The sequence below is a fragment of the Parasteatoda tepidariorum genome, chromosome 5 (assembly GCF_043381705.1).
Source record: "Parasteatoda tepidariorum isolate YZ-2023 chromosome 5, CAS_Ptep_4.0, whole genome shotgun sequence".
In the NCBI taxonomy this organism is placed as follows: domain Eukaryota; kingdom Metazoa; phylum Arthropoda; class Arachnida; order Araneae; family Theridiidae; genus Parasteatoda; species Parasteatoda tepidariorum.
The window spans coordinates 77,485,233-77,507,918 of record NC_092208.1 but is presented as its reverse complement, the minus strand read 5'-3'; the positions used below and the strand labels follow the sequence as shown (position 1 = coordinate 77,507,918).

The 22,686-nt window shown below is 27.5% G+C and overlaps 1 protein-coding gene across 1 annotated transcript in view; it reads right to left on the bottom strand.

Annotated features, from left to right (window-relative positions):
- Positions 1 to 22,401: 22,401 nt before the first annotated feature.
- LOC122270781 (uncharacterized) overlaps positions 22,402 to 22,686 on the bottom strand; it is a 2,379-nt gene continuing 2,094 nt past the window's right edge. Inside the window, exon 2 of the mRNA XM_043049512.1 lies at positions 22,402 to 22,623. Coding sequence (XP_042905446.1) covers positions 22,402 to 22,623 — 222 coding nt within the window. The remainder of the gene's footprint in view (positions 22,624 to 22,686) is intronic.

Genomic DNA, 22,686 nt, shown 5'->3' with positions numbered 1-22,686 from the left:
AATGTAATCCTTTAAACCAGTATTTGTTTCGAAACATTAAAGGAAGCGGAATTTAAATTTCAAATAAACAACACTCTAATTTTATTGAAATCCATTTGTTTTTCCTTTAGTCACTGCATGTAAAACTCTAAATTTGAACTAAAAAACCACGACGTAAATTAAAAACATTCACTCTTTGATGTTTACTCCAAAGAGAATTTAAAGGAGAAAAAAAGTTAGAACAAGAAGCTTTTTACGATCCAAAGCTATTGGAAACTTCTTCTTTAATCAAAAGATTAAGTGTACGACCCTAGTTTTCGTTAAATGCAATTACAAACAAAAAGTCAATCTTAAGATACATTTGAAAAACTTATCTTAAAATTAAATTATTAAAAACAATGGATAAAATAACAATATGATAAAATGTAATAACAAATTTTATTGGAAGTCACATTATTCATGCAAATTTAACTTAAAGTTAAAAAGGCTTTTTTTTCATCCAAAAAAAATGTTTAAATTAAATTATAACAATGGTCTATCGTTCCAAATAATACTTGCTTTAACTTAAGTTTTTTTTAATTATACTTACATGTTGGTTATATTTTAAACTCTTTTTTATAGCAAAGTTTATATTAAATGCATAAACCCAGACAGGATAACAAGCATAGTCTAGCAGAGGTTTCTTTTTATTGAAATTAATTGTAATCTCTCAGGTTTACTAGCATTTATTATTTTTAACTAAGAGCTATGTATTTTGTTTTTATCTCACTCCAGAGAAAAAAATCTCAAAAAGAAAAATCTTTTTTTCATTGCTTTATTTCAATTTAAAGTACTTCAGTAATCAATTTCTGGGATTTATAGTTTTTCAATAATTCAATAAATTTCTTTTTTTCGTACTTAAGTGTGCATGCGCAATACTGTATTTTGTTTAAGAAATTGGAGAAGATATTTAAATATTTGTGTCATTTTGATTGATGAAGTACAATATACAAACTCAAATTTTTTCTCGATTTTTTCTCAATGATTAATGTCAATAAATTTTGCAATCAATTAGTAGTTTTGAATCGTAAATTGAAAACTGTATAACTGATCATTTTGGTAATTTTTTTAAAGTTTAATTTTTCATACTTTAAACCGATTAAAACAAATTCGGACGCTGAAGTTCGTTAAACATAAATTTAGTAAAACAAAAATATTTTCAAAAAAATATTAAAATGATTATACATATAATACTCAACTAAAACATTCCGAAAGTGATATCAGAATTCTATTCGCAAAGTCTTAAGACGAAATTTCGAAGATGTTGAAAAAAGAAATTAATTTCTATTTTGTCAAGGTAATCAACCTCAAATTGATATGCATGCTTTGGAAAAAAAGCGACTGGAACTAATATTAGTTATTAATGTTTAGATGCTAAAATTAAATAATAATACCAATTAAGCATTTTCTTTTTTTACCCCATCATTAGTTGATACTCTATGTTCAGAAATTCTGTAAAAATTGTTTTAAACATATATAAAAAATACTATAAACCTAAATTTAAACATATTTAAATTGACACAAACATGAATACAATTCCTATATACAATTTCGAGCAAAATTCATAGTCTCAAAATGGATGAGAAGGGTTTGTTATCTACCGACAGGATTAAAACCAAAGACCTTCGAGATCGTAGCATTGTGCTCTAACCACCATAGTTGTCAACCTCATTCCAGAGGGATCTTCATATACTGCCCACCGCTATGATACATCATGAAATTCCCCTCGCATAAAAGTTTTTAAGATATAGCAAAGTAAGCAAAAAAGGGAATTAAAATTACCGACATCCTGACTGAGCAATGTATAATATTTTCCAAATTTCAACCCTTTGTACCATTGAAATTGAACATTAGCGAAATGCATAATCTCAAAAGTGATGTGGGTTGATTGCCTATTCGTTGACTTCAGGTAGAATTGAAACCTAGACCTTAGGGGTGTAGCATTGTGCTCTAACCACCATACTTGTTAACCCCAATCCAATAAGAGTTAGGAATCTTCATATGCAGCCCACCGCAATGATACATCAGCAAATTCCATTCGTTTAAAAGCTTTTTAGATATATAAAAATAAGCAAAAAGTTAATCAAAATTATCGATATCCTGACTAAGCAATGTATAATATTTTCCGTATTCCCACACATTGTACCACTTAAATTGGAAATTAGTATGTCATGATGCATCATTGCTGCTACCACTGTAGAAAGTTACTCTTTGGTGAACAACTATGGTGGTTAGAGCATCCTACAACAAATCCGGAAACCTGTGGTTCGAATCCTGCGGGCATCAAACGAACATTTCTCATACATTTCTCTCTCCACACCACTTTTGAGACTGCATTTTGCTCAAAAATGAGTACATGCTGTTTCACTTTTGAATACATTGATTTTTTAAATTCGACTATATTTGCTTCGTAGCTATTTTGTCAGATTTTTGCTCAATTTTTAGAAGCCCCTTTTTTACAGGGTAGGTAACTATTTAGTTTACAACAATTGCTTGCAATTCGTAGAGCTTATAGTTCGCTTCAGTTTTGAAAATATTAGTTTAATTTGATTAAGTGTTTCCTGTTGATATTTTAATCAGCTCTACTTTCCATACATTCTAATCACACACTCCTAAAAAAATCACTTCGAAAAATTTGATGAAATTTTTATGGAATTGTTGAATTTGTTGTAATTTTTATATGTTGAAATTCAATAATTATCGCCAATGGCTGCTAGTAATTTTATATTCTACCTTAGACGAAGTCCACATTTTTATTATTTTCAATGCTAGTTTTTAAAAAAAAATCCGTGTTTAATATTTTTGTTATTAAGAATGTGATCGTAGACAACGATCCTCAATCAATCGTTTATAATACAAAATTTAACAAAAATGAATAAATGAACAGCAGACATCAAGGTTCTATTTTAATTGCATTTGTAGATAAGTTTAAATTGTAACCAATTGTTTAAGAACAATGTTTTTTACTATTTGATTATATGAGATGTCATGTTATAATTTTTTTCAGAGTTATATAAAAAATTTGCTCAGATAAGAAACTATATCCGATCCATAAAAAATATTTCTGACATACTATAAGGAAAATAAATTCTTAATTAAACACGGTATTATTATTTTCTAAGTTAGCAAAGAACTATAATTTATAACTATATTTTTTAAAAAAAGAAACTTTAAAAAAGGCTATAAATTTCATTAAATTGCTTTTCTTTATCAAGAATAAAAATGTGATATTGAAATAAAAAAATTATTCGACTTTAATATCACAAATGAATGAGTAAAATTGAAAATAATATTTAATTTAATACAAATTATTTAAAAGTATTCATAAAAAGACTTGACTTTTAGTTTTAAAAAATGAATGACGTAAGCAACTATTAATTGAATGTTAAAAGAAACGTTTTTTATACATTTTATTTTTAAAAAAATGTCGAATTCGTATTTATTCAAGCTATTTACCTTTAAAGAAGAAAAATATTAACTTGATGATGGCTTTAAAAGAAATTTTACTTGAGGGGAAAGTGTGTATTTGCTTAACCATATTTAAACTTGAAAATGTCAACTCACGTACTAAATGAGCTAGTTTTTTTTCAACTCGAATAAAATCAAAGAATTTAAATATTAAGTAATCAGTCTAACATTTGAATGAATGGTAAAAACTGTACTTGCTATAAATTTCTTTTTAGTTTTTCTTCTTATTTCAGTTCTTAAAAAATTCAGCTTAGTTTGACGCAGGAATCAACTGTGAATTTCACAATTGGTTATTTTTAAAAGATTTTTTTTCTTAATAATTGCGTATCAAACTTTATTGCCATATTTACCTTGAAATAAAGATATTTACACCTGAATATTAATGAAATGATTTTTTTTAATTTTAACAATGTCAAAAAGTGAAACACAAATTCCATTTTCTAGATATAGACCGCGATTAATTTCGATTTTTTTTTTAAACTAGTTATTTTTATTTTACATTTACGTGACGCTTCAAATTATATTTCATTAGTATTTAATATTGAATATTGTTTGTCTTTTATACATTTTTTTAATTTTATTTATTTATTACGGCTAATCAAATACGTTTTGTCTATTTATTATCATTATTTGACAAATTTAAAATGCATAAACATGAATTTATTGGAAATCCTAATAAATTATTTTCAGCAAAAATATTTTTAAATGGTAACAGTCATTTTTCATTTGATGAATTCAAATTAATATTTAATTTATCATTTGTTTTTCTGAATATCTAGTATTTTGTAAAAGAGTATAAAATTTATCAATTTTTTTATCGTCATTTGAAATAAAATAAATATAATTTTCCTAAATACTGAAAGATAAAAAAACACTACAGAACAATTTTTCTATTGCTTCATGAGATTTTTTTTTTATCAGATCTTATATGCAAGGAGTGAGCAAAAGAATAAAAACACTTATAAACCAATATATTTCTTCATATTTCTCAAGAAATACTTAAAGAATCATTTTATAACTTCAGAAGTGCTTAGATCGTGCGATTTCTCACACTTAACAGTGAATTTTGAAGCTTTTAGAGATTTGAGAAACCGTCAATAAATTTCAAACGAAAAATAGTGTTTTCGATCACCTTATGCCAAAAAAATGTAACAAATAAATTTGTAACTTGTAACAATTATTTTGGCAATTATGTGCAATGACTGCACATAATTCCGTAAATCTAACTTAAATATTAATGGATATTCTTTTTAAAATAGTAATTTTTTTGTCTTAAGGGAGAGTCGGGTAGCCCCGCCCACTTAAGAAGTATTGCTTATATTTCTGTATAATATTGAGTTTTAATCAATATTTTTGTATGTCTCTATTGTTTTACCATCTAATTAAATAATGCAGAAGGAATAAATCAAAAAAGAATAGTTTAACTTAAAAAAATAGAAATCTAAAAAAACATGTTTTTCAGCTCTTTTCAAAATGTGTCGGGTAGCCCCGCCCAGTTACAAAAATTGTGTTTTTTGGCTATTTTTTCAGGTGTAAATGAGAATGACCAATGTATTGACAATAGATAAACCTCATTTATCATTTTTATCACAAAATTATTTTATTTATTACATATTTATATACTTTTAGTGAATTCTATCATTTAATAACAACAAATGTCATACTTTTTATCATTATTAATGTATATTAATATATTATAATATTAATATATATTTATATTAAATATTTAACGAAAATAATTTAATTTAAGTAACAATAATTAATAACAATAGTTGTTTTTCAATATAAACTTATTTGGTTGATCTCTTCTTATAAACTTAATATAAAATACTTCTTATAAAATTACAAATTCACTTTGTATTTTGATTGCATTCAAATGCTTCTCTAGATTGATTCGTTCACAAATAAGTGAAAATAAATAAGTAAGCAAATAGCTTATCATAATATTTATGATTTCTTGATATTAAATTTAATTTGGATATATCAATTACATTTTAAAAATATTTAATTTTTCATTTTTAAATATATAAATTTATGTTTCATATAATATTAAAACATATATTTGTTGTTAAAAATGCATATAACATTCAAATTTGAAGCAATAAAATAATAATCTTTGCAACCGTACATTTATCGACGAAATAAAATTGGGCGGTGATACCCGACATTCATGTGAGCGGGGCTACCCGAAATCCAATTTTTTTGTAAATTTGTAATTACTCGAACAATTTTTCACATATAAACTTCTTTCTTTGTGCAAATTAAACTTAAGACTACATACTTTAATGCTGTATGTATAGAAAAAAAATATTTTTTTAGTATTAAAATGAAGTTTAATCGAAACATTCAACCAATTTTTCTTAATTTCATGACTACTGCATTCAACATATTTTCTAAACTATTGTTTACCATGTTACCAGCTTCATAAATACTTGAAACTTTGAAAATAATCTTTTTTTAATATAACAATTAATGTCCGATGGCCCATTGATTTGAAAAAATATTCTATATATATGAAATTTACTGTGGGCGGGGGTACCCGCTAGGCGGGCTACCCGACTCTTCCCTACGTCTTTCCACGATAACTTTAAAAGCAATAAAAAAAAAACTAAACTGAATTTTCGGAGCAATTTCAAATTTATCGTAAAATTCTTTTATTAAAATTTTAAACAAACTCTGCAATCTATAAGTAATTAAAGTAGTTATTTTCTCCTGCGTGTGTGCGGGGGATAATTAAATTTGCATTTTTTTTCCCCTAAATTTTGCAGCGAATCGTATTTATCGCCTAATGAAAAAAATTCGATTTAAATATCATAAAAATTTAAAAAGCTTCAAGCAATTTTCTTAGTAGTTTGTTAACTTTAAAAAAAAAAAACTCAAAATGATAAGGGGTTTTCTACAAATATTATCTTGTATTATAAGACCAAATTAAATAGCAAATGATAATACCTTACAATTAACGTTCATACATCAAAATGTGATTTAATAAGGAAAGAAAACATGCAAATAAGAAAGATATTTTTATGGGGATGATTTCGGTGTCATTTTTAATATATCTTGTTTAATAGTTCAAAAAAAAAAATTTTTTTTTAAACTATTTTTTATATTTCAGTAAATACGTAAGCTAGATTCACCAAACTTTGTGCAGTTATCGCATGTAATAAAGAAAATAATTGCTACAAGTTACAAATGTAACTATTACTACATTACGTACTACTACATTTTTTGTCATAGGGTGTTCCAAAACTTTATTTTTCGCTTGCAATTTATTGCCGATTCTTAAACCGCTGAAAGCTTTAAACTTCAAAGTGTGTAAAAGTATTTTCTAAGCAATTTTTGAAGAAGATCAAAAAATGTGTTAGTATAGTTGCGTTTTCCATTATTTTGTAACAGCCCTGCACTTTTGCATAGCAGATTTCAGGTCTGCAATCGAGATCTCTCTCCAGTCTAACAGTTATTTTTAAGCGACATTTTTAGTCAATTCTTGTCGAGCGGTTCAAGCTCAAAAATTTCATATATAACAGGGAATCGAATAAATGCAGGCGAAAAACTTTCAGCTAGCTTAAGCACATCATAAGGATTAAAATTGCATAAAAATCCATATCCAAAAGTGTCGTCAGATGCCGCTATGAGCGGTTTCCTTTTTATGAGCTTCTTCACGGAGTGCTTCTGAACAGACCATAATAGAGAAGCAACCATAGCAATGTACGACGGCATTTTAGGGCAAGGCTTTCTATGCACTTCGAATCCTGAGGCTGTAGCCTAACTCTCCAAGAAGCTAGTCGCAACATTTTTATATAACGTTTTTAAACTTAACAATTTCTACAAAAATAAACTGGAAATGTCATTTAAAAAAATTTGTAACTTTAGGAGCAGAACTAATTTTAAAATTGGAATCCCCACATCCGAATAAGACAAGATATAGTATTTGTATAAATGCACCAAAAATTTGTCCCCCAATTTAATCCTAAAAAAAGTATTTGTCTTTACACTTTGAGGCAGAATTTTCACTAAACATATCTTTCATACTTTTTCTATTTGTATTAATTTAGATCGAAATTAATGAAAAAAATATTAAATTTGCCATTCTAACAATTACTAGCTATGAAAAACAGAATAAAATGATATGAATTACATGGGTGGCTTTTTCTGCTATAAAGGTCAAATTTTAAAAACAAGGGTCACTGCCAAACAATAATTTTTCAAATTTGCAACTATTTAGATCTGAGAGAAACTGTTATTTATCATTGAAATTTCTCTAATTTATAAAATCAATTATTAGTATTTTTTTAAGTATAAATGAAATTTTTTTTCAAGCTACTTATTTTTTGGATTTCATATTTCATTACAACCATAATTCCGTTACCCTAAGAGATTTTTTATCAAGCTATTATCTTGTTTTTAATAGTTATAAAATTAAAGGTATGTTTTTACTTGTAATTAGAGAGTCAGAAAAGAAATATATTATAGAAATACATGAGCCCTATTTGCGTCAAAGGGTTAAAAAATATGTGTATATTTCTACAACGAAGAACTCTTAAATGTATCAAAAATCATAAAATGCATTAAATAAATCACGTAATAAAAGTTTCTCCAAAAACGACAGAGTCGTCTTAACTTTATAAACATGTGGAGTGAAGAGTTCGATCGCCTACTTAAATGATGATGTCTTCTTCACTTAACCGTTTTTCGAAATTTATGACTCAACTTCAAAAATGTATCACAGCGAAGCGATAAAGTTTTCTTCAAATTGCTTTGGGGCAATAGGCATGCTTGAATAAATTTAGTTTGAATTCTACTTTCGGAACTTATCTAGCTATTTCTCTGAAAATAATAGAATAATCATGTATGTATCTTTTATTGCAAAAGCGGTGTAACCCCATTTATTTATATGTGTATATATATAATGACCTACTTCATGGTATTACAGTTCATCATGTCTTTCATTATAAAAGCGAAGCATTTGCAAATCAGTGTGTTAAAATCCTGTCAATGCACCTCCTTACTTATTTCTTTTCCATCTCCTAAATTTGCCGAAAACTCCTTATTTTGAAATTTATTTGCTATGAAAAAATTTACTTTTACAGTGAACAACAAGTCAAAGTTTAATATTACGCTTAGTTTGCCCCCTAATCTTTCAGGTCTGTCTACCGATTGTATTCTTAAGCATGGACTTTGTCAAAAATCAGGACCTAACCTAATTTCTATCGCTCTGCATAGTTGGAATTGAAATCGCAGCTTTGAGTTTCCTTCTGCGAAAATCATTCAACACTGTTCTTCATCTACCGAACGTGAATTTTGGGAATCATTCTATATTTTAAAAAGTTCATATAATTTAGTTAATGATACTTCTTGCATACCACAATTTCTCAATATTTGGAAGTTTGGATTTTTAATCTATTGCTATCAGGGGTACCCACCAAATCCATTCACACCTGTTTCTTAATCTCTTTTTTATTTTCTAGTCCAAGCTTATTTTTATGTCCCTGTTAGTTTTCCGAGTATTTATCTCGTTACTATCTCTACTATTATTTGCTGTTTAGACACTGAAAGAGACTCTTGTTCATAAAATGAAACTATGGTATATCCATTTAAGGACTTTCATTTGTGCTTTATTGGCGTTGTTTTTTGTTTTAGACTACATCACGCAAAGTGTACCATATAGTAGTGTATATATATATATATATATTATAACCTCTCATGATCTGCCAACTCAGTTATATCTGTAAAACTAAATCTTTCTGATACTGTATTATATCGCCTAAGCTAAATATATCAATACAATGGTATTAGAAACCCCAAACAATTATACCAATTCCATTCATTAACATAATTTAATAAAGTAAAAACAGTACCAAAATTCGAAATAAAACACACAAAATATAAAGAATAAATATAAAGAATGGGAAAAGAAAGTGATATAGTGCACTAACAGTCAACTTAAAGAATTGATTTAAAAATATATTTCCATAAATAAGTTCCCCTGTGTATAATCTGAAATTTGAAGGTAAAATTTTTTAAGGTGCATTCATGCTGAAACTAAGAACCAATCTGATTGGTTCGTTACCTTAAATTCACCCGAGCAAAGTTTGTAGGCATGTTTTTGGTGCTCCATACACTGTTGTATCGATACATTATGCTTTAAAGCAATATCAGAAAGCATAATGTTTTGCTGGTATTACTGTACGTGAGTTGAAAGAGAGATTATGTCTTTGCGAAGTAAATTTATCTTCATTTTATTTTTATTGTTTTAATTTTTTTTTCATTTTTTAAAATGCGAAAAAATCATCTCTTTTGTTATATTTACTTTTCTGCTTTACGAAAAAACAAAAATTTAGATACAAATAAAGTAATTAGCTAGGTGAATACGATTTGGAAAAAAGAACAGAATAAAGTTAAATAGACTACAAGAAATAAAACTTGTTTGCAAATAAAGTCACAGTTAATGATCAAATACGATGTTAAGCCTAAAACTAATGATCACTGCTAAGACAGACGACAACTTTAAGTACAATTAAAACAAATTCGTTGAACATTAACCAAGTTTATTTTTAATTAAGTTGCATCTTTTCCGTAAAAAGTAAATTCTATTTTCTCTATAAAATAGTTTATATTTCCTTTCAATTTAAGTTTACCAATTTAAATTCAGATTTGTTAAAAGTAAGTACAATTTCGATAGAATAAAATACTTGTTATTTTAGTTGCAGATCACAATCGGGAAAAAAACTGATAATTTTTTGAAAGATAAAAATAAGTTATGAATAGAAGAATTGAAAAACAAACACTCAGCAATTTAGAGTCTCTTATATAGTTTTACTTATTTTTTTCCTATTTCATATAATCCTGTTATACGCTGAATTCTATCATGAAAAGAGAAATATGCATGTTGATAATATATCGAAAAACACCCATGTAAATTGTATACAAGAGTTGAGAAAATTGTTGTATCCTTTTGCAGTAAATTTGTCTACATTTTATTTTTAATTTTTTTTAATGTTGTAAAATATATATTTAATTTTTTTACTATTCTTTTAGTTTCATACGTTACTGAACAACAAAAATTTAGATGCAAATACTAATTCTATCAGTAAAGTGAATATAATTGATAAAAAAAGTGGAAAAAAGTTAAAATAGACTACGAGAAATGAACCTTGTTTGCAAATAAAGTCGCAGTTAATGATCAAACACGACGTAAAGTCTAAAATTAATGATCACTTCTAAGACAGACGACAACTTTAAGTACAATTGAAATAAATTCTTTGAACGTTAACCATGTTTATTTTTAATTAAGTTGTACCTTTTCCGTAAAAACTTAACTCTATTTTCTAGATGAAATGGTTTATATTTCCTTTCAATTTAATTTTACCAATTTAAATTCAAATTAAAAGAAATATAATTTTGATCGAATAAAATGCTTGTTATTTTAGTTGCAGTTCTCAATCGGAAACTTGCGAGGAAGATAAAAATTAATTACGAATAGAAGAATTGAAAAACACTCTACAATTTAGAATTTCCACTATATGTTTATTCACTATTTATTCATATTTCATATGATTCTGTTGTGCGATGAATTCTACAATGAACAGAGAAATATCAAAAGTGGTAATGTATCGAAAGCACCCATGTCATAATTATATGTAAGAACACTTCTCCTTATCTATTCTTCTACTAATTGAAAATGATTAACGGTGTATCGACGGCATATGGATATGTATTACATTTAACATAGAAATAAATTACAGTACAACAAAATTAAGACAAATTTAAATATTTCTATCAAATTGTAATATACGTTGGGTTCTAAAAAATGTACATATTCTGCCAACATTAACGGTTAATATATTCAACAAAAGTTCCAGCAATATGTAGAATTAAATACAAACCAAACGATTTAGAAAAACTCTGTAAATCTTATAATAAGTTAAAGAAAACGATAAACTTATCACCTTAGCAGTGGTTAAACTTATAATTGTAGGGGCAGGACTTATAATATAACTTATAATATACGTTAAGTCAAGAATTTTTCGCCATTTTACCACGCTTTGAAAAAAGTTAGGGGCCCCGCCCATTTAAGGAGTATTGCTTATATTTCTGTATAGTATTGAGTAATAATCAATATTTTTGTATGTTTCTATTGTTTTATCACCTAATTAAATAATGCAAAAGGAATAAACCAAAAAAAGAATAGTTTACCTTAAAAAAATAGAAATTTAAAAAAACATGTTTTTCAGCTCTTTTTAAAATGTGTCGAGCCCCGCCCAGTTACAAAAATTACGTTTTTTGACTGTTTTTTTAGGTGTAAATGAAAATGTCCAATGTATTGACAATATATAAACCTCATTTATCATTTTTATCACAAAATTATTTTATGTATTACATATTTATATACTTTTAGAGAATTCTATCATTTAATAACAACAATATTTGCTGTTAAAAATGCATATACATTTAAATTTGAAGCAATAAAATAATAATTTTTGAAACCGTACATTTATTGACGAAATAAAATTGGGCGGTGATACCCGACATTCATGTGAGCGGGGCTACCCGAAATCCAATTGTTTTGTAAATTTGTAATTTCTCGAATAATTTTTCACATATAAACTTCTTTCCTTGTGCAAATTAAACTTAAGACTACATACTTTAATGCTGTATGTATAGAAAAAATTATTTTTTTAGTATTAAAATGAAGTTTAATCGAAACATTCAACCACTTTTTCTTAATTTCATGACTACTGCATTCAACATATTTTCTAAACTATTGTTTACCATGTTACCAGCTGCATAAATACTTGAAACTTTGAAAATAATCTTTTTTTAATATGACAATTAATGTCCGATGGCCCATTGACTTGAAAAAATATTCTATACATATGAAGTTGACAGTGGGCGGGGGTACCTGACACTCCCCTATTTCATTTTTAGAGGCTATATCAATTAAGTGGATTACCTTCAAATATTTCTTCGTGGAGTAAGCATGACTTTATTTCGAACAGATTCGGTTTTCTAAGCTAAGAGAGGGCAGAAAAGAAAATGAAAAAAGGTAAGAAAATAGCATGTATAGCATGAAAATAGCATTCGTTCTTAAACTGACATTAAAGTATTGTTGCGTAGTCCAAGATTGTTCATTTATTAGTGTGTATAGTTTTCATTTAAATGGAGAGTCAGCCTTTAACTGACATCGATAATCGAAAAGAAAAATTTAATTCAAGAATATATTTGTACATATTCATTATTACTTTTTAAAAAAGTCTTAAGGAGAAATTCAAATAAAGGAGAAAGTAGTAGTTCAACTTGCATGAGAGTCAACAGCGTTTTTTTTTAATTAAAAAAAAGAGAAAAAGAAAAAAAGTTCTTCATATTCGAAGGCCCAGTATTTTTTTTTCCATTTTGATTAGAATTTCAGCAAAATCCATTTTACCAGTGATATCAGGCACACGTGAATGGGTAACGGCATTTTTTTTATCCTTTTATCTTTTTGATGATTACTTAATTTTAATATTTTAACATTAAAATCTTACCTAACATTATACGCAATTAAAAAAAAAATAATTTCTTTAAAATAAATTATTCGTGCAACAGAAACTACGTTAATAAGTAAGGTAGGACTTTTTTGGAGGTACACCTTGACAATTTTGAAACCTTTGACGAGATATAGTCTAAACTAGGCGTGTAAATTCAGGCTATGATTTATTTAATTATTTATTGATTGATATTTTTTTGATCATGCAACTCTTTTTAATGCTATTATTGCTCATTTTTTGGAGAAGAATATCAAAATACAGAATTTCTGAGCATATATCGAATATTCAAAGCTATTCTTGCGATCTCACCCCTTTCCGATCATTTTTGTGGGGTAATTTTTAAGAGAAAATTTACGTAAATGGTTTCAAAACGACTCCTGGACTCAAAAAAATAACTCAAAAAGTCATCGATATCTGGACACTTTAGCGATTTTTGCTTTTCATCTGCCTCTCATCATGGCAATTGGTGAAAAACGTATCGAATATGTCATGAACTAATCTCGAATATCTGCATTTAAGTTTAGAATTTGCGTGAAAACTTTATTTATTATTTCACGCAACTCAACAATTATTCCCATAAATATAGGACCATGATGTTAAAATTTCTATAATAGAAATCAGAGATTGCATGATAAAGCTAGCGTTATCAAAAAAAGTGTTTTCCGGAAAATCATGCATCTTTTTTTTTAATTCTGTGCGGTGAAACGGCAAAATTATTGTTAAAATAGCATGCAAGAAGTTAAAAACGTGTTTCGATAAGCTGAAGAAAATGTTTTTATGTAAGGTAATGTATCCTGAAGTTCTCAGTCTACCGTAGAAAATGTTTTCTAGAAAGTCAAGCATTTTTTGTTTTTTCTTTTGTGTTGCGAAAAATAAAAATTCTGCCTAAAATAGAGCGCAGGAATCTGTTACGATGAGCTGAGAAAAATTTTATAATGCATGGTTATCTATTCTTAAGATGTACTGATGCCGTCTTCAGTCAGCCATTGGAAAGTGTTTTCCGAAAAATCGTGCATTTTCTTTACTTTGGTTGGTGAAAGAGAAAAACCATCCATTTGAAACATTTCCCGTTCATATGGCAACGATTTATTAATACTTCTGGTTTTTAAATTTATAATTCTTAATATCACACATTTGGTGAAAAATTCTAAACTGAAAAATAAATTTTACTTAATAAATAGTTTTAAGGTCACGCTCTTAGGTATCCTTATATAATTGTCAAATTTTACTATAATTACCAAATTTTATCACATATTGTAAAATCATATTTTATTTTTTATTTTAGAAAAATCTGAAGTGAAAATTACCGGACGTTTTGTTGTTTCGATAGAGTGAGAAACAGGGTAAATTTTACCATATTCTGGTAGTTAGGCCATACAATTTTCTCAGTGCATGATACTGTGTTTCAAGTTGAATGGAAAAAAGTTTAATTTAATACACACTGCAATATTGTGATTCTAAGTTCAGCGGTTATTTAATGTCATTAAATGCTAGTATTTCCGTAGAAAAATGTCTGTAAAATTTTATATGTTTCAATAAACTCAATATAAGTACATGTGGAGCAAATTTAATTTAAATTTTTGATTAATAAATCGAAATACGAGAAATTTTCTCGAAGAAATTTATAATTATTGAGGATTTATATTTTGTTAAATCATCTTTGCAATGTTCAAAAAATAAAATTTTAAAAAATGCAATTTTTCTGATTTTTTTTGGTACTAAAAAGATATTTTTAATCATATTACGAATAAGATAGTAAAGTTTAATATAAAGATGAAAAAATATCAAGTAGTCTTCTTTGTAATTATATCCCATTGTATAGAATAACTTAGCTTTAAATTAAAATTCTTGTTCCAAATGAAACTTAGATAATGAAAAGAGTCAGAAAGCTTGATTCCTTCTTTTAATGGGTATTTTTTTTCAAATGAAATTCTCATTTTTGTAGTACGTTACTGAATATTTTAAATTAAATAAATTTAGCAGATTCATAAGTGGATTTCAATAAATACGCGCAGTTCCTTTTTTTCAATTAAAAATTAACTTTTTTTTGGATTACGAATTCATTTGAAGTTTTTCTTAAACATAAGAAATGAATATTTAAAGTAACTTTTAGGGAAAATACTGAAGAATCTTTGCTCTGTTGTATCAGTCAGTTAAGAGCTTGCAACCATCATTACAATGTTTTTGAGCCTTTGGTATCCAAACCAGCGAACTACAAATCAAAAACTTGAATTCTGTACGGAAAAAATAAATAATCAAAAATTAACTAAATGTTTACAATTAAGATAACTTTTAATCTCTTAATATCATAATCAACACAGTTATAGTTAATAAATAATATTAAAGTAAAGTGATTAAAATGCATGGCTTCCTGTAAAGACCACCCTTAATGAGTATATTTTAAATCGGAAAGTGTGAACATAGGAGATTACAAATTAATAGTTAACTAACAAAATTTACTTCGAAATCTCAAAAATTGCGTTACAAGAAGAGGGGAAAGTTTTAAACAATAAGGAATGTTTAATTGCAGAAAGAAACAGAGAAGATTTGAAGGACTTCTCTTTAAAAAAAACTTCAAATTTCAACTTATCATTAAACCTGTATTGATGTTTATTACGCCTGCCGTTCTTTACTGTAATTTGTCAGATTTCGATATCGTTTCCGTTTTCTTCCTCGATTAAAAATTAGTTTGCGATCCTCAAAGAGAAATGCTTTTTTTTTAAATTTTTGATGAGAATTCTAAAAGTTCATATTGAGGACGGTCTTCATGGAACTCTCTGTCTAATCAAGAATACTATGTGCAAAACACTCGATAATTGAGACTTAGTGTCCATGTCTGTAAAATGATAAGTAAGAGTCGTGGTAGCTTGGGGGATTGAGTATTCGCCTGCCAATGAGGCTACCCAGATTCAAATTCTTCTCCCGGATCGTACCTACCACAGCCGTGACGTAAACATTTTCTGAGTGGTGAACAATTCGTGGGTTAGAATGTCCCTGCTACGGACTAACTGTAGAAGGCTTTCGTGGTCCTCTTCTCCATCCAACACAAATGCTGGTTAGTTCCAACAAAAAGTACTCCATGAATTCTAATCTGTGCCAATGCTTGATCCAGTCTAAATTCTCTTGTCTTCTGAGTTGGGTTTAAAATTGCAAAGCTACTGAGCTACTACAAAGCTACAACATTGATAGTCATAAAATATTTTAATTCGGTATTTAAATGTTTTCCTTGCAGCTGCAAAGTATTTAGTTAAACATATTCCTAAAATTTGTTTAAAAAAGTTCATAATTCATAAAATGATTTTTAAATCGGCCTTGGAATTTTTTTTCAGTCTTATCTAATGTTTTACTTTAGTCCTTGCAATACGTTTAATTCATATATTTCGAATAATAATTTCATAGCTGTCTTTTGTAATATTTACCTGAAAATATTCGAAAAATTTTGTTCCTGTAGTATCAAACTGCTTGGATTTATAAGCTACAATTTTAAATGCCAAGTTTTAATTGATTGATACGTATGCAGAATATTATTTTTAAAACATTTATTTGTTAAATAGTGCTTCAGCTATATATTTATATATTCGATGCTTCTTTTAGAGATACCCTATACATTTCTGTATTTTTCATTTACCATAATTCAAAGAAAATTTTTTTAAGCTAAAAATACTTTTACCTTTTCGAGGTGAATTTCCCTAAGTTCACTTACCCTCTAGTCTCCAGCGTTTTGCATTTTTTTTTCAGATCCTACCTGAAAATTTTTCCGAAAATTTTATTTTCTTTTATTGCTTTTTATATCCAGTTGAGAAACTTGTGCGATAAATTTTGAAACCTCTCGAAACTTTTCAAAATTTATCTTTTAACTTCTTTTTCAATGCCTTCGATTTTATTCGAAATATTCGTACTTCTTCCTTTCTGAAATATATTTTCTGTCGCAACATGTTTTCCAATGCTGACGTCATCAGTTCTCGAGAGGCCATTCGCAATGTATGGTGCCTGATACTATGTTTTCTTTTCGAGTATATATCATTTTTTTCTGTGAGTCGAACAGTTTATTATTGTTTTGAAGTAACCAAAACTTGGGAAAAGTTTATTAAAGTGTACCTTATCATCCATTTTTTGTTATTTAGGGAATTTTATGGTAAGACCATGGTGATTTTTCTTTTGTAAATTATATTTAGAAAATTATGTAATTACTAGTAGCATAATTCCCTTCTTTACTCATTTTAGCCAATAATTCCTTCTCTGTCATCCTTGTTTCTCGACGGTAAAAAGATAATTCCTTTAACACATTTGCTATTGACCTCACACCAGTACATGATAGTTACTAGAGTAGCCGCCAAAGTTTGATAGTTACTAAAGTAACCATCAGTACTTCATAGTTGTTAGACTAATCATCAGTACGTGACAGTTGTTAATGTAGACACCAGCATCTGATAGTCACTAGAGTAGTCACCAATGTTTGACAGCTACTAGAGTAACCATCAGTACCTCATAGTTGTTAGACTAACCATCAGTACGTGACAGTTGTTGATGTAGACACCAACATGTGATAGTCACTGGAGTAGACGCGAACGTTTGATAATTTCTAGAATGACGCCAACGTTTGATAATTACTAGAATGGCGCCAAAGTTGGATAGTTACAAAAGTAACCATCAGTACGTGATAGTTATTGAGTAATCATTGACACTTAATGGTCACTAGGGTAGCCACCAATATTTAATAGTTATTAGAGTAACCATCAGTAAGTGATAGTTATTAGAAAAACATCCAGCTCGTGATAGTCAATGGAATAATCGGCAACGTTTGATAGTTGTTAGAGATACCCTCCGTACGTGAGTGATAGTTTATAAGAGTAGTAACTAGAGAGGTCATATACTTTGTGATAGTCACTGGAGTAGTCGCTAGTGCACCAATGTCAATGAAGTAGCTTCCAACACGTGATAATCGTTAGATTATTCACCAGAACTTGATTGTACTGGAGTAGCCACCAGCGCTGACATGAACCAAAATTCCAAAAAAAAACAACTTTTTTTTGGATAGTTTTACAGCCTATAAATATCTCATTTTCTTCAGTTTAGTAGATTTTACCTGTTGACCGAAATGTAAAGAAATACCTCCCTACAATATACAGAAAATGCTATATTTTTTTTTAACTTTTAACTAATTATTAAAAACAACAAATAACATTTTATACATTTCATTGCCTTTATGAAATTATGATTTTATAAGCCACATTATTACAAAGACTGAAGACTTCCAAGACTAGTACAATATAAAGCTTCTTCCTCATGGTGCGACCCAGTAACAGATTTTTTTTTGTGGTCAAGAGATCTAGGTTTTCAGGCAGTTTTGTTTGCCCTCCCCTCTTTTGAGAATCTGTATATATATATATATATTTTAAATNATATATAGATAGATAGATAGATAGATAGTAGATAGATAGATACATGATGTTACTTGATGGTCCTTTTTTTCAAGATTGAAATGAAAGTATGAAAGTCATTCTGAAGCTAATTTCTACATTTTTACACATTCTGTGATTCCAGCATCTCTTCTTTAATATTTATGTTGACCGTTAAAACAATGCAACAAAAATAGCAAATGTACACATGTTTCATTGTATATGTATATGGGTCATTGCAAATCTTACTTCGCAAAAAGTTCTACCCTTAACTTTAAGTAATTTTAGTAGCTGAAATAAAATTCCAAGTAACATTTTTTAACATTCAAATTGATTTACTATATGACTTTAGTAAATGTAGATACATAAACATTAGATATATGCAATAATGCCTGCGTAAAACATCTTTAATTCATCAAATATGGCTAAACTGCCTAAATTCCAACTTTTTTTGCATCTTCTTTAACTTTAATTAAACCAACTGTTAATTGAAAATAATTTTAATTTGTCTAGTTGTGAAAGTTGAGTTATATGTCATTTACTTCACATAGCTTTAAATATACATTTTTAAAATTACTTTTGTATCAAAATCGGACATTTCAATGTTTTTCCTGGAATTTTCGCACTCTGTTACCATTATGATTGCATTAAATTATTTTTTATTGAGTTGCCGAAAATATGTCCCAACGTTCCTTCAATGGGTCCATTTTTGGATAAGGTTATCATTTTAGAAACCATTGTTATATTTGATGTATTCTAAGAAATAATAGTTTTAAATTTATTGCTTTAATGCTTCATTTATTTTTTTTAATGATAAGATCAAATTGCGATTTTCAGTTCTGCATAAATATCTCTTCTTTTCAATTGAACCTTCACTGTAAAAAGTAAAAAATGGGTACTCAAATACAACTTAAGTTTCTTTTTTGACGAAATCGTTTCCTGGTATATGCTTCGTGTAAAAATTTCACCAAATTGAGGAAATAACTCTTGTCATTTCATCGAGGAAATTAATTTTGTCAAAATTAAAGAAATATTTTGCCATTCTATCCCCCAAAGAAACTTCAACGTGCTTAATGCATCTAACTTTTATAATAACAACTTTATTTTGAATACCATATAGAAGGCACAACACAACAAGAACAGATACAACAAAGGAGTGCCTGATGCGGGATTCGAATCCCGGATCTATCTGGTATGAGGTAAATTCTTTTACTACCATAGCGTTTTTGTTACTTTATTTTTGATTGTCTAGTCTTTATTCTAGTTTCATCATTCTAGTTAACAATCTCTCACAATACACTACGATGAGGTTTCGAATGGAGGAAACATTTTCGTCATATATTTGACAGTTCCCGTTTTGTCATGAATCACGTCATTTTGTGACGAAATGATTCTCGAAATTAACAAAATACCGCTCAAGGAATGTTGAATCGTCAAAAGTGGGATTTTTGAGTGTCTCCAAGTATATTGACTTGGATCATTTTCTCTTTGCTTCTATCGTCTTGGTAACATCATTTATCGGATTTAAATTCAGTATTACATTAATTATTAAGCTTATTAAATGAAATATTGCTAGGTATCAATATTTGCGTGATTAAAATTCAGTAATTTCTAATGCAAGAGTATTTTAAATTTGGTCCTACTGTCAGCCCTAATCTCTTTTGACCTTTTCCTCTCTGTTTCCTACATTTTTTTATTTCCCTATATTATCTAATTTAAGAAGAAAAAAAAACAATTTTAAGAATTTACGGTGTAAATTTGAATGGAAAGTAAATTGTTTACTGGTACAGGTAACCTTTTTTTATCAAAGCACCTTTGAAAATTTTTGTCACATTTTTTTTTAATTTAAAATTTTTTTTTTTCAAATTTAATTTATGTTCCAAATCAAAACGTGCACTGACCTTTTAAGTTTTATGAATAAAAACATTCTAACTGAAGCTGAAATTTTTATGAGTTGAAAGTTTAATTTTTTTTAAAAAAGTTTCTTAATGCCTCTCCATTGTGATAATGTCCCATATACTTATGTTCGTGTTAGCGAAAACTTAAAACAACAGTCATCAACGCTCTGTCCCTTCAACCGATAATTACCATCATTAGTGATCAATTTTAATTTTTTACTTTTTTAGATTTATCTGACATTATAAAATAAATGAAACATGAATTTGTTTGATATTTACTAATTTCAATAAAATATTCCGTGTGTTATAAATTATAATATTAATTAACTGGGCAATTTCGTTTAATGTTAAGAAATAATTTCAAATAAATTCTATTCATTTCAAACAATGGTAAAAAAAAATTATAATTTCATATGCACGAATTACTTTTTCTTATTGTTTTTTTATTACTCTCCAATGTACTTTTTATGGTTCCGAAATACGTTTTTCTCCTTTTCATCTTTTGTAATCATTGAACTTTTCCATGCGACGAATTATGATGAGGTATGAAAATTAAATTTTGAGTTGATGAGCAATCATCTTAATTTGCTCGAAAATAATAGTCAATGAAAATTCTTAAAATTACGTTTAATATTATTTATTATAATGAACAAAGAACCTTCTTGCTAATTTACAAAAACTGTTTAAACGAAGAAAAAAAAATATCTTACTAATGAGCTTCCAGAATACTCTTTTTCATTTCAATAAAATGAAAAAGGCTTATTTTATTGGAGAAATAGAAATTCTTCTCAGTAAACAAAAAATAACTAAAATTGAAAAAATATTTTTTATAAAATTGCCTCTCAGAAAGATAGTGAAAATATAAAAACTAAAACTCAATATACGACCAAAACAATAAACTAATTTATTGAAGGGTTTTCTATGTAGCATTTTTGGTTTAAAAATTCCAATATGCAAAGAGAAATGTTAATGAACGAACAAAAAGTGATTTTTTTTTATTTCTTATAAGCATATTTTTAAATTATTTGTGCTCAACGAAAAAAATTAAGTTGTATTGCATACATCCACCTTTATATTAAAAATGAAAATATTGTTTGTAATAATATTATGATAAAAATAATAAGTAAATAGCATTTGATTTTGATTTTGAAAAGTATTGAACTAATATTGATTCTGTAGGCAGTGAATGAAATTTTGAGCTACTCAAATTAATTTATCAGCAGGTAAAAAATAGTTATAATGTTATTCATTAAACAGTAATAATTAAAAGATAAATTTTTAATTAAGCAATTAAAATATATATTATTTTTTAATAAATAATGACCTTATAATATTATTATTTAATTAATATAAATGCCTTAATTAATTAAACAATAATATTGAAAGGTTCATATCATTGTTTAACTAATAATAATTTATTAAACAATTTTAATTTATTAAATAAATATATGTATATCAAACAATAAAAAGTAATGTTAATTTATTAAATTAATTGATTAAGCAATTATTATCAATTTAATTGCTAAAAATTAAATAATAATTATTAATATTAATCATAATTCAAAAATGATTTTAATTAAATGGTCTCTGTCTAATGCATCGTTTAATGAACTCAATCAATCAAATTATAGAGTTTACGAACTACAGATTTTGCTTTTTGCAAAGTAAAAGCCTATAATAAGTAAAATAATATAATAAATTCTATTTGTTCGAACAATTTACTAAAATGCCTTTTTAAATAAGATAAAAGGAATTTTTTTGTATGTAAAAATATTATTTTATTGTTAATAGTAACCATATTAAATTTTGATTCAGCATAATCATTGAATATTCACTACAATTTCTGTCTAAAAATGACCGATGAAGAATCTCCTCCCATTAAAAAATGAAAGGAGATGCAGCAGTTTAAAATGTTTTGCTCAGAAAACCAGATAATTTATTCTTACAAGGTGTTGGACTTTGTTGAGAGTAAATTAGACTGAAAGTCACGTAGAACAAACTGAAAACTTAACTTTTATTTACATCAAAAAGAATATAAAAACAATAAGATGTTGCCAGCACAGGAAACTCAAAACTATCTAACTAATCTCGAACTCAAACCTCAACATCCTCCCCACCCTGGTCGACCTCGAGAGGGATGACCAGAGCTACCGGACGGGTTATATTGTGACCATTAACTCTCAGCTCACAGGATCTTATTTTTCCATCTCGTCCTTCATGCAAGTTCACCACTCTAGCTTTCTTCCACATGTGACGTGGTCGGACATCTTCTTGTAGAAGTACAATATCGCCAATTCGGATGTTAATGATATTGTCCTGATTACGAACTTGATGAAATGACCGCAATTGAAGCAAATATTCCTTAGACCATTTTTTCCA